The sequence below is a fragment of the Amblyraja radiata genome, chromosome 13 (genome assembly GCF_010909765.2).
Source record: "Amblyraja radiata isolate CabotCenter1 chromosome 13, sAmbRad1.1.pri, whole genome shotgun sequence".
NCBI classification, from domain to species: Eukaryota; Metazoa; Chordata; class Chondrichthyes; order Rajiformes; family Rajidae; genus Amblyraja; species Amblyraja radiata.
In genome coordinates, this window is record NC_045968.1 from 38,214,956 (window position 1) to 38,229,556 (window position 14,601).

General features: G+C 48.7%; 1 protein-coding gene across 2 annotated transcripts in view; it reads right to left on the minus strand.

Annotated features, from left to right (window-relative positions):
• Positions 1–14,082, minus strand: part of aadac (arylacetamide deacetylase) — a 48,576-nt gene extending 34,494 nt beyond the window's left edge. The window contains exon 1 of one of the 2 annotated variants that reach the window (XM_033031827.1): positions 13,012–14,082. In XM_033031827.1, the coding sequence (XP_032887718.1) occupies positions 13,012–13,149 (138 nt within the window). In that variant the 5' untranslated portion in view covers positions 13,150–14,082. Of the gene's footprint in view, positions 1–12,280; positions 12,301–13,011 lie in introns of those variants that run through there. The other variant, XM_033031828.1, reaches the window with a different exon arrangement.
• Positions 14,083–14,601: the final 519 nt, after the last annotated feature.

Consider the following 14,601-nt stretch of genomic DNA (forward strand, 5'->3'; position numbering starts at 1 on the left):
GTTTAAACCACAGATAGACACAAAATGCTGGAGTAACTCAGCAGGACAGGCAGCATCTCTGGAGAGAAGGAATGGGCGACGTTTCGGCTCGAGACCCTTCTTCAGACATCACCCATTCCTTCTCTCCAGAGATGCTGCCTGTCTCACTGAGTTACTCCAGCATTTTGTGTCTATCAACAGCAGATTAATCAGTCACTTTCACTCACTGCATTTTGCAGGACATTTTCTCTGTGCATGAGTCAGCCGCTATGTCTGGCTGCATTAAAGCACAAGAGGAAAGTCTTTCATTCCTACAAATGTCAGGTTAAAACGTCAGGTCATCCTAAAGCACTTTGCAGCCAATTAAATATTCATTTCACTGTCATGTTTTAGAAAAGTATTGGATAAGTATTTTAAATGAGGTAAATAATTCCTGGGCTACTGTGAAGTGATGCTGATGTAAAAGAATAAAACATTAACTCTGATATTTGAGGACACTTAGACTTTTTCTAAGGAAACCTGCAAATCTTGGAATCGTAAATAACATAGTGCAGGAGAAAAGCTTATTTTATTTATCTCACTAAGCATCTGCATGCTGTCTGTGTAGGCGCCACAGTGCTACTGAGGGTGGAGCTGCTGACGCACAGCACCAAAGACCAGGGTTCGATCCTGACCTCGGGTGCTGTCTGTGTGTGGAGTTTGCACATTCTCCCTGAGACCGCATGGGTTTTCGCAGGGTACTCCGGTTTCCTCCCACAGCCAAAAGACGTGCGGGTTTGTAGGTAGATTGGCCTTGTAAATTGGCCCTAGTGTGTAGAGAATGGATGCAAAAGTGGGATAACATAGAACTAGTGTGATCGATAGTCAGCGTGGACTCAGTGGGCCAAAGGGCCTGGTTCCATGTTGTATCTTTCAATCAACCAAATAATCAATGGCAATAAGTGTGTAGAAAGAAACTGCAGATGCTGGTATATACCGAAGATAGACACAAACTGCTGAAGTAACTGAGCGGGTCAGGCATCATCTCTGGAGAAAAAGGAAGGGTGGCGGTTTGGGTCAGGTCTAAAGAAGGATCCTGATCCAAAATATCACCCATCCTTTTTCTCCAGAGATGCTGCCTGACCCACTCAGTTACTCCAGCACTTTGTGTCTATAATCAATCCCATTAATATCATTTCTCAGCATCCAACCAATAATCCTTATCCAATCCTCTTTAAAACGTACAGTTGAAGCTGCTTCCACCATCCCTTCTGGCTGTGTTTCCCAGGTCATTAATCTCTGCACAAAAGATATTCTCTTTCAGCAACAGGTTGTTTTCATGGTGACGTACACAATAAGATAACAGCTCACATCTGACTATTCTCACGGAATAAACAAGAAACACGCTTGTGCTTCATTCTAAATGACCCTCTGGGCAAGAGCAATTTCAGGAGACATGCACATTGTAGAAGTGAGGCCTATAATATGGGCAGAGATGTGGGAAGATGGTAATGAGGGAAAAGAAAAGGTAGATTGTAGGGAAAGGCTGAGATGGACCAACTAAAAGCAACAGCCAAAAATACACCAACATCTCCAGAGAAAATGTGGCATGTCTCCAACGACTTTGACTGATTCTAAAGAAGCATTTAGGCAGGTACGTGGATAGGACAGGCTTAGAGGGATATGGGCCAAACCCAGGCAAGTGGGACTAGTATAGATGGGATATGTTGGTCAGTGTGGGCAAGAAAGGCCAAAGGGCCCGTTTCCACACTGTATGACTCTATGGTTCTTTGAGAAGCACCGGAGAAAGCAGACTGTCACGTTGCATCGTAGCATGTTTGGAAACAGCTCTGCATAAGACTGCAGCAAATTACAGACAGTTGTGTATGTAGCCCATCCATCACGCAGACCCGACTCCCCACCATCTGCACTTCATGCTGCCTCAGGGAAGCAGCCAACATAATCAAGGGCCTTTCCCACCATGGTAATTCCTTCACCCTGCTCCCGTCGGGCAGAAGATACAGAAGCTTAGAAGCATGTACCAACTCAGGAACTGCTTCTTCCCAGAACTAGGCCACTTGACCCATCAAGTCTACTCCGACATTCAATCATGGCGGATCTATGTTACTCTCTCAATCCCATTCTCCTGCCTTCTCCCCATAACGCTTAACACCTTTACTATTCAAGATTCTGTCAATCTCCGCCTTAAAAATACCCAATGAATTCCACAGATCCACCACACCGTGGCTAAAGAGATTCCTCCTCCTCTCCTTTCTGGAGGTACCTCGTTTTATTCTGAGGCTGTGCCCTCTGGTCCTAGACTCTCCCACTGGCTTGATTGTATTCATGTAAAGTGTTATCTGATTTGATTGGATAGCACGCAAGCTAAAGCTTTTCAGTGCAGGCACAAGGAACTGCAGATGCTGGCTTACAAAAAATAAAGAAAAGCAGAGAGCAGGAATCTAAAAGGTCAGTCAGAGTAACTCTGCCATTGGCAATATATACAGGAATCTGTTATTAGGGTGGTAGAAGAACATATAACTGCAAAAATTCAGCTCTTCAACCTGTGGCATTCATAGCACATAGTCGCAGAATTAATTTTCACAGATTGCTGTGAAGACCAAGTCAATGGATATTTTTAAGGCAGAGATCGATAGGTGAGTATGTGTGTTAGGGGTTACGGGGAGAAGGCAGGAGAATGGGGTTGAGAGGGAAAGTTAGATCAGCCATAATTGAATAGCGGAGTGATGGGTCAAATAGCCTAATTCTGCTCCTATAACTTATGAACCTACGATGCCTGTGCTAAACATGATGCCAAGTTAATGTGGATACAAGGATGAGCAAATGCTGGTTTTCAAAACAAGTCACAAAGTGCAGGAGTAACACAGCGCATCAGGCAGAATCTCTGGATAACAGGGATAGATGATGGTACACAAAAATGCTTGGAGAAACTCAGCGGGTGCAGCAGCATCTATGGAGCGAAGGAAATAGGTGACGTTTCGGGCCGAAACCCTTCTTCAGACTGATGGGGGGTGGGGGGGAGAAGGAAGGAAAAAGGGAGGAGGAGGAGCCCGAGGGCATGGGGATGGGAGGAGACAGCTCGAGGGTTAAGGAAGGGGAGGAGACAGCAAGGGCTAGCAAAATTGGGAGAATTCAACGTTCATGCCATCCGGACGCAAGCAACCCAGGCGGAATATGAGGTGCTGTTCCTCCAATTTCCGGTGTTGCTCACTCTGGCAATGGAGGAGACCCAGGACAGAGGTCAGATTGGGAATGGGAGGGGGAGTTGAAGTGCTGAGCCACCGGGAGTTCAGGTAGGTTATTGCGGACTGAGCGGAGGTGTTCGGCGAAACGATCGCCCAACCTCCGCTTAGTCTCCTCGATGTAAATCAGCTGACATCAAGAGCAGCGGATGCAGTAGATGAGGTTGGAGGAGATACAGGTGAACCTTTGTCGCACCTGGAACGACTGCTTGGGTCCTTGAATGGAGTCGAGGGGGGAGGTGAAGGGACAGGTGTTGCATTTCTTGCGGTTGCAACGGAAAGTGCCCGGGGAGGGGGTGGTACGGGAGGGAAGGGAAGAATTGACAAGGGAGTTGCGGAGGGAGCGGTCTTTGCGGAAGGCAGACATAGGGCGAGATGGGAAGATGTGGCGAGTGGTGGGGTCACGTTGGAGGTGGCGGAAATGGCGGAGGATTATGTGTTGTATTTGCCGGCTGGTGGGGTGAAAGGTGAGGACTAGGGGGACTCTGCCCTTGTTGCGAGTGCGGGGATGGGGAGAGAGAGCAGTGTTGCGGGGTATGGATGAGACCCTGGTGCGAGCCTCATCTATGGTGGCGGAGGGGAATCCCCGTTCCCTGAAGAACGAGGACATTTCCGATGCCCTGGTGTGGAACATCTCATCCTGGGAACAGATGCGGCGTAGGCGGAGGAATTGGGAGTAGGGGATGGAGTCTTTACAGGGGGCAGGGTGGGAAGACGTGTAGTCCAGATAGCCATGTGAGTCAGTTGGTTTGTAGTGTATGTCGGTCAGAAGTCTGTCCCCTGCGATGGAGATGGTGAGGTCAAGGAATGGTAGGGAAGTGTCGGAAATGGTCCAGGTGTATTGGAGTGCCGGATGGAAGTTGGTGGTGAAGTGGATGAAGTCAGTCAGTTGTGTGTGGGTGCAGGAGGTGGCCCCAAAGCAGTTGTCAATGTAACGGAGGTAGAGGTCGTGGATGGGGCCCTGGTACGTATTGAACAAGGATTGTTCAACGTACCCGACAAAGAGGCAGGTGTAGCTGGGGCCCACGCGTGTGCCCATAGCTACGCCTTGTGTTTGGAGGAAATGGGAGGAGTCAAACGTAAAGTTGTTGAGGGTGAGGACCAACTCCGCTAGGCGGAGGAGAGTGTCAGTGGCTGGGTATAGGTTGCTCCTCTGGTCGAGGAAGAACCGGAGGGTTTTGAGGCCATCCTAGTGGGGGATGGAGGTGTAGAGTGACTGGACATCCATGGTGAAGATGAGGGGGTGAGGGCCTAGAGAGTGGAATGAGTGGAGGCGGCGGAGAGTGTCTGAGGTGTCTAGAACATAGGTGGGAAGGGATTTGACCAAGGGGGATAGGATGGAGTCAAGGTATGTGGAGATGAGTTCGGTGGGGCACAAACAGGCAGAGACAATGGGTCTGCCGGGAGAGCCGGCTTTGGGGCCACCTCCTGCACCCACACACAACTGACTGACTTCATCCACTTCACCACCAACTTCCATCCGGCACTCTAATACACCTGGACCATTTCCAACACTTCCCTACCATTCCTTGACCTCACCATCTCCATCGCAGCGGACAGACTTCTGACCGACATACACTACAAACCAACTGACTCACATGGCTGGTACACAAAATTGCTGGGGAAACTCAGCGGGTGCAGCAGCATCTATGGAGCGAAGGAAATAGGCGACGTTTCGGGCCGAAACCCTGCTTCAGACTATCTGGACTACACGTCTTCCCACCCTGCCCCCTGTAAAGACTCCATCCCCTACTCCCAATTCCTCCGCATACGCCGCATCTGTTCCCAGGATGAGACGTTCCACACCAGGGCATCGGAAATGTCCTCGTTCTTCAGGGAACGGGGATTCCCCTCCGCCACCATAGATGAGGCTCGCACCAGGGTCTCATCCATACCCCGCAACACTGCTATCTCTCCCCATCCCCGCACTCGCAACAAGGGCAGAGTCCCCCTAGTCCTCACCTTTCACCCCACCAGCCGGCAAATACAACACATAATCCTCCGCCATTTCCGCCACCTCCAACGTGACCCCACCACTCGCCACGTCTTCCCATCTCCCCCTATGTCTGCCTTCCGCAAAGACTGCTCCCTCTGCAACTCCCTTGTCAATTCTTCCCTTCCCTCCCGTACCACCCCCTCCTCGGGCACTTTCCGTTGCAACCGCAAGAAATGCAACACCTGTCCCTTCACCTCCCCCCTCGACTCCATTCAAGGACCCAAGCAGTCGTTCCAGGTGTGACAAAGGTTCACCTGTATCTCCTGCAACCTCATCTACTGCATCCGCTGCTCTAGATGTCAGCTGATTTACATCGGGGAGACTAAGCGGCGGTTGGGCCATCGTTTCGCCGAACACCTCCGCTCAGTCGGCAATAACCTGCCTGAACTCCCGGTGGCTCAGCACTTCAACTCCCCCTCCCATTCACAATCCGACCTCTCTGTCCTGGGTCTCCTCCATTGCCAGAGTGAGCAACACCGGAAATTGGAGGAACAGCAACTTATATTCCGCCTGGGTTGCTTGCGTCCGGATGGCATGAACGTTGAATTCTCCCAATTTTGCTAGCCCTTGCTGTCTCCTCCCCTTCCTTAACCCTCGAGCTGCCTCCTCCCATCCCCCCTCCATCGGGCTCCTCCTCCTCCCTTTTTCCTTCCTTCTCCCCCCCCCACCCCCCATCAGTCTGAAGAAGGGTTTCGGCCCGAAACGTCGCCTATTTCCTTCGCTCCATAGATGCTGCTGCACCCGCTGAATTTCTCCAGCATTTTTGTGTACCTTCGATCTTCCAGCATCTGCAGTTCCTTCTTGAACACAGGGATAGATGATGTTTTGAATCGGACCCTTCTTCAGACCTCGGTGTGCGTGACAATAACAAACCACAACCTAGACAATATTTAGGCGCAGTATATTGGCATGCCAAACTTGCAAATGTGCTGAGTGATGAATGGTGAGTCATCGAGTGCAACCAAAGTTAAAATAAACTTTTGATCCACAATGGTGTCAGGAGTTGTGAGGATCAGTGTGAAGGCTGCAATCAACCATGAACATTGCACGCAGGGCAGGCCTAGGGGGATAACGTGTCCTCTCCTTCCTACGACCTATGTTCAAACTGGCAAAAAATCGTGCTGAAGTAACTGTTTTGCATAATTGTAGACAGGTGTTTAATATCAAAAGCATTTACAAAATAAATATGGCAAACAGCTTTACTTCGTCAGAAACATCTTCAATCTGTCAGGCCAGGAAACATGCCAGATACAGTCATAGAGTCATAGTGTCGTAGAGTGTAGAAACAGGTCCATCAGCCCAACACTGACCAACCAACATGTCCCAGCTACACTAATCCCACCTGCCTGCATTTGGACCATATCCCTCCAAACCTGTCCTATCCATGTACCTGTCTGACTGTTTCTTAAACATTGGGATAGTTCCTGCCTCAACTACATCCTCTGGCAGCTTGTTCCATGCACCCACCACCCTTTAACTTACCCCCAGAAAAATCAATATTCATTCAAGGAGAGAGACAAAGCTGAATGAAAGCTGATAGCAAAGAATACATTGGAGCAGCAGTGCCTAACCAAACAAAAAAGGAATTCAGCTGAGGAAACAATGGAAGTAGCAAGATTTTTGCAGATGTCTTCACTCTAATCTTCCAACCTTTTCCAAACTATTTTTAGTTAGGAAGGTTGCACTGATTTGCTGCCATTTAGTAATTGTGAGATCTGAGGTAGGAGGTTATGGGACGCACGGTTATGCAGCTGGTAGAGTAGCAGCCTCACAGTGCCAGGGTTTGATCCTGGCGTCAAGTGCTGTCTGTGTGGAGTTTGCACGTTCTCCCCATGGCCGGAGACTGGAGACTGTTCTCCTGTGACCGGATTTAGAACGGAGATGAGGGAACACTTTTTCACACAGAGAGTTGTAAGTCTGTGGAATTCTCTGCCTCAGAGGGTGGTGGTGGCCGGTTCTCTGGATACTTTCAAGAGAGAGCTAGACAGGGCTCTCAAAGATAGCGGAGTCGGGGAATATGGGGAGAAGGCAGGAACGGGGATTGTGGATTGAATGGTGGTGCTGGCTCGAAGGGCCGAATGACCTACTCCTGCACCTATTGTCTATTGTCTGTTGACCGCATAGGTTTCCTTCGGGTGTTCCAGTTTCCTCCCTCATTCCAAAGACAGTTCAGGTTTGTAGATTAATTTGCCTCTGTAAATTGCCCCTAGTGTGTAGGGAGTGGATGGATGGTCGGCGCGGACTCGGTGAGCCTCAGGGATGTTTCCATGCTGTATCTCCAAATTAAACAAAATTAAACTAATGTGTAGGGACGGTGATCAGCATGGACTTGGTGTGGCCGAAGAACTTGTTTCCATGCTGTATCTCTAAACTATCTCTGAACTCCAAACTAAGGTTCACAAGCCTCAGATTCAGCAACAGCTGCTTTCCCAGAACCATTTGGTTCTTTAATCGATCTATTGAGCCTCATATTTCATTTGGGTAGCTGACAACCCAGCAGTATGAACCTTGAATTCTCTAATTTTAAGTAACTTCTACTTACACTCCCCTCACCCCTCTCACATTTCCTCCACCCTGGTCGTTTTAGCAGTTCCACTGTTCTCATTTTTTTTTCCTCTAGGAAGGTTGCACTGATTTGCAGCCATATAGCAACTTTTACCTTCCCTAGCCAACAGTGGGCTTAACTAGAACCGACCAGCCTGGCGTCATTTGTGGCTGGCCCAAACTGGTATTGATTTTCTTGCCTCCTGTTTTCACATACACCATGACCACCAGCCTCCTTCCTATTTTCAGTTCAAAACTTCTCCCACCCTTTTACTCCCGATATGCTGTCTGACCCGTTAGTTACTCCAGCACCTTGTGTCTATCTTTGGTATAAACCAGCATCTGCGGTTCCTTGTTTCTACTGAACGCTAATCGTACCTCATCAAGACAACTCTACAACTCAACTCAACAATTGTTTTGTACACAGTGTTTCATTGGTGTCAATGCATTCAAGCTATTTCCATTGGCTGAGAAGTCCGAGACTTTATTTGAAGCAGTGGAATTTGGACAGATACCTTACACACAAAGCAATGAACAAACTTCTGAACTTTCATCCGAATAAAGGAAACTTTTAATAAGTCAGCTGTTAAGATTAGACTGAAATTGGAAGATCTGTGATAATTAAAATGAAGGACAAAGAATGGTGAACAGGCAAGTGTATGGGATTGGGTCAAAGAGCATCTCAAGGTGGAATAAGCTGGAAAGGCTAAAAGGTCTGCTCTAACCCCACTTGACTAAATTACTCTTATGGTTCTTTGTCAATTGGTGGCCCCATAGCAGAAGCGTCCATGTCGCGGGGCTGGAAGCTGGAAGTATCCCGAGCTAATTCTGCTACCACCATCATCTATTGTACAAGTGATGGCTCCCACTGATGTCGCCGGACGCTTGCGTCCTTTTCAGGATGGACGATGACAGCGATGTCAACATTTGAAACATGGAAGATGGACACGAAAGAAGAAGTCAATTGGTTATCCTAATTGAAAGTAACCTATTAACACATACCACTGTGGTACTGAAGGTGTATGCTTCAGAACTAGTCATCTCTCGAGCCTAAGATAGACACAAAATGCTGGAGTAACTCAGAGAGTCAGACAGAGCCCCAGTCTGAAGAAGGGTTTTGACCCGAAACATGACCTATTCCTTTTCTCAAGAGATGCCGCCTGTCCCGCTGAGTTACTTCTGCATTTTGTGTCTATCTTTAGTGTAAACTAAGCATCTGCAGTTCCTTCCTACACATCTCTCTAGCTAAACTGTCTCAATAGTGATACAACTGGCAGCTATTTCTGTTGTCAAAAATTGCCCACTGGTATTCATAAAAGGCTGGACAAATTCCACCCTGCTAATCAATGCCATGTCTTTGTTTAATTATGAGGAATGCGTGCCATTAAAGTACCATTAGCAATACAACTCGTAAACAGCAGTACACAAGCAACACCTACACATTATGACCTGCACAGGTCTGAAGATGGATCCGACCCAAAATGACGTCCATCCATGTTCTCCAGACATGCTGCTGGGGACTGCTGGGTATGCTGCTACACACTAGAGACAATTTTATAATGGATGGGATTTATATAGCGCCTTTCTAATACTCAAGGCGCTTTACATCGCATTATTCGTTCACTCCTCAGTCACACTCGATGGTGGTAAGCTACTTCTGTAGCCACAGCTGCCCTGGGGCAGACTGACGGAAGCGTGGCTGCCAATCTGCGCCTACGGCCCCTCCGACCACCACCAATCACTCACACACATTCACACACATTCACACACAGGCAAAGGTGGGTGAAGTGTCTTGCCCAAGGACACAACGACAGTATGCACACCAAGCGGGATTCGAACCGGCTACCTTCCGGTTGCCAGCCGAACACTTAGCCCATCTGTCGTCCCATTTTACAACATACCGAAGCCAAATAAACTACAGACCTGCACGTCTTTGGAGTGTGGGGGGAAACCAGAGAAAATCCACGCGGTCCCAGGAAGAAAGTACAAACTCCATACAGACAGCACCTGTAGTCAGGATCGAACCCGGGTCTCTGGCTCTCTAAGGCAGCAACTCTACTGTACCATGTTCAACACCCCGACCAATGAAAAACATGGACAGGTGACGTTTCGGGTTGGGATCCTTCTTCAGGCTATTGGTAATAACATGGAACTGCAGATGCTGGGATCTTGAGTAAGTCACAAAGTCTTGGAGTAATTCAGTGAGTCAAGCAGTATCTCTGGAGTGAATAGACATTTGGGGTCGAGACCCTGCTTCATTGATGTAGTAAGGAGAGAAAGCTGGAAGAGAGGTGAGGGTGGGGCAAAGCCTGGTGAGTGACAGAGGACCAGAGGACATCGCTTTAAGGTGAGTGTGGCAACATTTAAAGGAGATGAGTTGGGCAAGTTTATAGGTGGATACAGGTGTGGGGGGTTTTGATTAGCAAATGGGTGAACAAATGCGAGGGATGGGGAGAAGACAAAATGCTGTGAGAACGTACAAACTCCGTACAGACAGCACCCGTAGACAGGAGCGAACCCAAATCTCTGGCGCTGCAAGGCAGCAACTCTACCGCTCTGCCACTCCACCTCATTGTTACCAATGGGAAGAATTTCCATGATGAGGAACTGCTTCTTCTCATAACCACCCAGCACAACTCTACCTGAGCACCAAACCATTACAGATTGCACTACCATGGTTGCCCCATGTACTTCATTTTTGGACTATGATGGTTTCATTTAATTAGAGTAACTGCTAAATTATTGTATATTTATTTTTGTTTCTAAGAGACTTCTAAGGGGCAGCATTGTGGCACGGCAGTAGAGTCGCTTCCGTACAGTACTGGAGACCCAGATTCGATCTTGACTATGGGTGCTGTCTGGACGGAGTTTGTACGCTCTCCCTGTGACCGCCTGGGTTTTCACCAGGTGCTGCAGTTTCCTCAAACACCAAGGACGTACAGGTTTATAAGCTAATTGGCTTCTGCCAAAATCATCCTTAGTATGTAGGATAGTGCTAGTGTACGGGATGATCGCTGGTTGGCACAGAATCGGTAGGCCAAAGGCCCTGTTTCCACGCAGTATCTCTAAAGTCTAAAGTTTTGGATAGGCACCTAGAAAGAAGGTAGACACAAAATGCTGGAGTAACTCAGTGGGACAGGCATCATCTCTGGAGAGAAGGAATGGGTGACGTTTCAGGTCGAGACCCTTCTTCAGACTGATGGGCAATCTCTCCAGATGCTGCCAGTCCCACTGAGTTACTCCAGCATTTTGTGTCTATCTTTGATTTAAATCAACATCTGAATTTCTTTCCTACACATAGGATGAAGGTATATGAATTGGTCAGCATCTTGTTTGGCATAGACATTTTGGGCAGATGGCCTGTTCCTATGTTGCATTGTTTAATGCTCTATGTTAATGTGCTGTAAAATATAAGAGTTTTACTGTTCCACTGGTACATTTGTCAAACACACTCTTGACTATTAACATAAAACATAAAACATAGAACATGAAAAATACAACACAGGTACAGGCCCTTCAGCTCACAATGTCTATGTGGATGGATTCTTGTATAAGCTGCTCCTGCAGTGCATCCCTACCCCCTGACTACCACCATGGGGTAAAAGGGCAGAGGGATGTAGGGGGCACCACCACTTGAAGGTTCCCCTCAGCGGCACACCATCCCGACTTGAAACTGGTCTCATCCCCTAAAAGAGCCTTAATCAAAAGGATTGCTGGCATTCAGATGCATTTCTCCAGTACTCTTTCAAGGGCAATTAAGAACGGCTCGCTTTTCCAGCCATATCTTGAAAAACGACGAGTCACCGCTGATATATCTGCCGCCTTACAATGCCAGAGATCCAGAGACACAGGTTCCAGAGATCCAGGTTCGATTCAGACCACGGGTGCGGTCTGTGTGGAGTTTGCACGTTCTCATTGTGACCACGTGGGTTTTCTACAGGTGCTCAGGTTTCCTCACACATCCAAAGGGTTTGCAGTCTAATTGACCTCTGTAAATTGCCCCTGGTGTGTGAAGGGTGGACGCGAAAGTGGGAAACAAAATAAAGACACAACGTCTCTCCAGCACCTCGAGTCATTTTGGGGATAACTTAGAATTAGTGTGAATGGGTGATCGGTGGTCGGCGTGGATCCGGTGGCATGCATGGCCTGTTTCCATGCTGTATCTCTAAAATAATCTAAACTCTAAACTACAGATATAGATATACAACTCTCAACATAGAAGGCGTGCGGGATGTCAATGAACAAGATAACATTTGCAGGACAACCGCACAGGTAAAAAACAAATACGAAGTGAGGCAGATGGTGAACAATAGAGATTAATCTTCCCCGGTGTGTCAGGTTCTGGTCTGAAGTTTATAAATAAAAATCCATCGCAGCACACATCCTCCCGTTGGCCAACGTTAAACCCACACCAGGGACCGTTGGAAATCGGAGGATTTCTCAACGCGTTGCAAAATCTCTTGGCAGTGAGTTTCAAAGTTGCATCTCAAGGTGAACGTTTTATTTTCGTTAAACAAACCTGTCAGGGAGTGGAGGGATGTGGATTATGTGCAGGCAGGTCAGAGGTGGTCTCGGCATCATCATGTTCGGCGCGGTCTTCGTGAACCGGAGGGACTGTTGCTGTACTCTACGGTTCTATGTTCAATTTTCTTAATCGGGGCAGGCTGACATGATGGGTTTATATAGAGTGGTCGACAGTCTTACAAAGGATCTCTAAGCAAGGATGCACTAATCGCTAGGAAAATGCAATTAAGTCATTTTAAAAATCAGCGAAGCATGCTACATTTTTGGGAGACACAAGGAACTGCAGATGCCGGGATCATAGCAAAACACGAAGTGCTGGAGGAACTCAAAGGGTCAGGCAGCATCTGTGGAGGGAAGGGTTTTGGCTCGGGAGTCTGAAGAAGGGTCCCGACTCGAAAATTCGCCAAAGATAGACACAAAACGCTGGAGTAACTCAACGGGTCAGGCAGCATCTCTGAAGAACATGGATAGGCGAAGTTTCGTGTCGGAACCCTTTACAAGGAGGGTGAAGATTGATGCTGGATGATACCAAAGATAAACACAAAATGCTGGAGTAACTCAGCGGGTCAGGCAGCATCTCAGGGGGGAAATGATGGGTGAAGTTTCGGGTGAGGGGACTCTTCAGAATCCATTCCCCGCATAGATGCTGCCCGACCCGTTGAGTTACTCCAGCACTTTGTGTTACGCTCCACTCCCCCACCTTCCCTGCTATTCAGATCCGCTTACCAGGTGCTCCAAACTCCGGAAGCAGGCGTCGACCATCATGAGCTTCCACCTCTCGTCCAATGCCTCGGGGAGAGGGAGGTAGACATAGTAACCCAGGAGCACACTGACCACCGCGAAGGACACCAGCTTGATTCCCATGGTCTCTTTCTGCTGCCGCGCCGCTGGTGGTGTTAAGATCTCGACCGAAGACAAGTGCCTCACCCCCTTCAAACCCCAGGATTAGAAGATCAAAAATCAACCGAGCCGGGCTCCCTCAGTCAGTCCCACTGAGCTGCCGCGGGAGCGACCAAGTTTGAGATCTAATTTTGCCGAGCAGAAGTGACAGCACTTCTTGATATCAGCTGATCGCATCGTTCAGTCATTGATGAAAGTCCAGGAGCGAACACTGACTGTGTGGCTAAGAGTTGTGTGCTACTCTGCACAAAGAAAAACTCCCCCCTCAAGGTGCAGCAGCAGCAGCAATCTCATTCGGCGGACAACACACGCCGCCGCCTTGTTCAGCTCATGCCAGCGGCTCTTTGAAATAACTTGAACGTGGCGTTCAATATTGAACAGTTCCAGCCACTCGAGACGACTCCCCGCAGGTTCAGAAGTCTTGTGTGCATGCACAAATCACTGCCTGCCTGCCGGGTTCCTGTTTCCAATTACTGATCCGCTGGAAGGAGATTACTATAGACTTTAGACTTTAAAGATACAGCGCGGGAACCAGCCACTAGCGTTGCCCAACACACTGGGGACAATTTACATTTTCTACTGAAGCCAATTAACCTACAAACCTGGGATAGACACAACTTTCACCACGCCACTTTCAGCGAACTGTATCCTGCATCACTATGCTCCTGTGTACAGGTCCTGCCTTTGTTAAACGTCTGAAGAAGGGTTCCCACCCTAAACGTCACCTATTCCTTTCCCCCCAGCGATGCTGCTTAACCCGCTGAGTTACTCCAGCAATGTTGTGTCAATCGTCGGTCTTCTTCTTCGAGTCCGTTGCAATCTCAGATGTCGTTCTGCCAGTATCTGGCGCAGGTCACAGCTGGTCGAGTCGGTTCAGCCAGGTCCTGGGGCTGCACTGGGGGGGGGGGGGCGTCGTCACACTCCAGTAGGTGGGACATTGTCTGTACTGCTCCACAGCTGCATGTGTCTTCTGCCTGGTAGTTCCATGCTTTCATAAGTGCTTTGCACCTCCCCTGCTCCACTCGTAATCTGTTGAGGGTCTTCCAGGTTGGCCATGGGAGGTCGTGCCCGCTGGCGAGGCATTCAGTCGGAGTGATTCCTCTCTCCATCCAGTCGTGGGCTCGTGTGTTGAGCTGGTTCCATTCATCTTTCCAGATGTTGGTCCTTGCTGTTTCTTTGGTTGTCTGGAGAGGTGGGACTGTCTGCAAGAAACTGGCTCTGGATTTCAGTCGGGGTGGAGGTGCTGTGTGCCCGTGCAGGGGGTGCCTGGTATCGATCTCCTGTGCTCTCCGCTCGTCTTGGGCGACGATGGATCGTCTGATATGGGGGGGGGGGGCAATACCAGCTAGGGCGTAGAGGCACGGGACTGGCGTTGTCTTTATGCATCCCGTGATAATGCGGCAGGTGTCGTTGAGG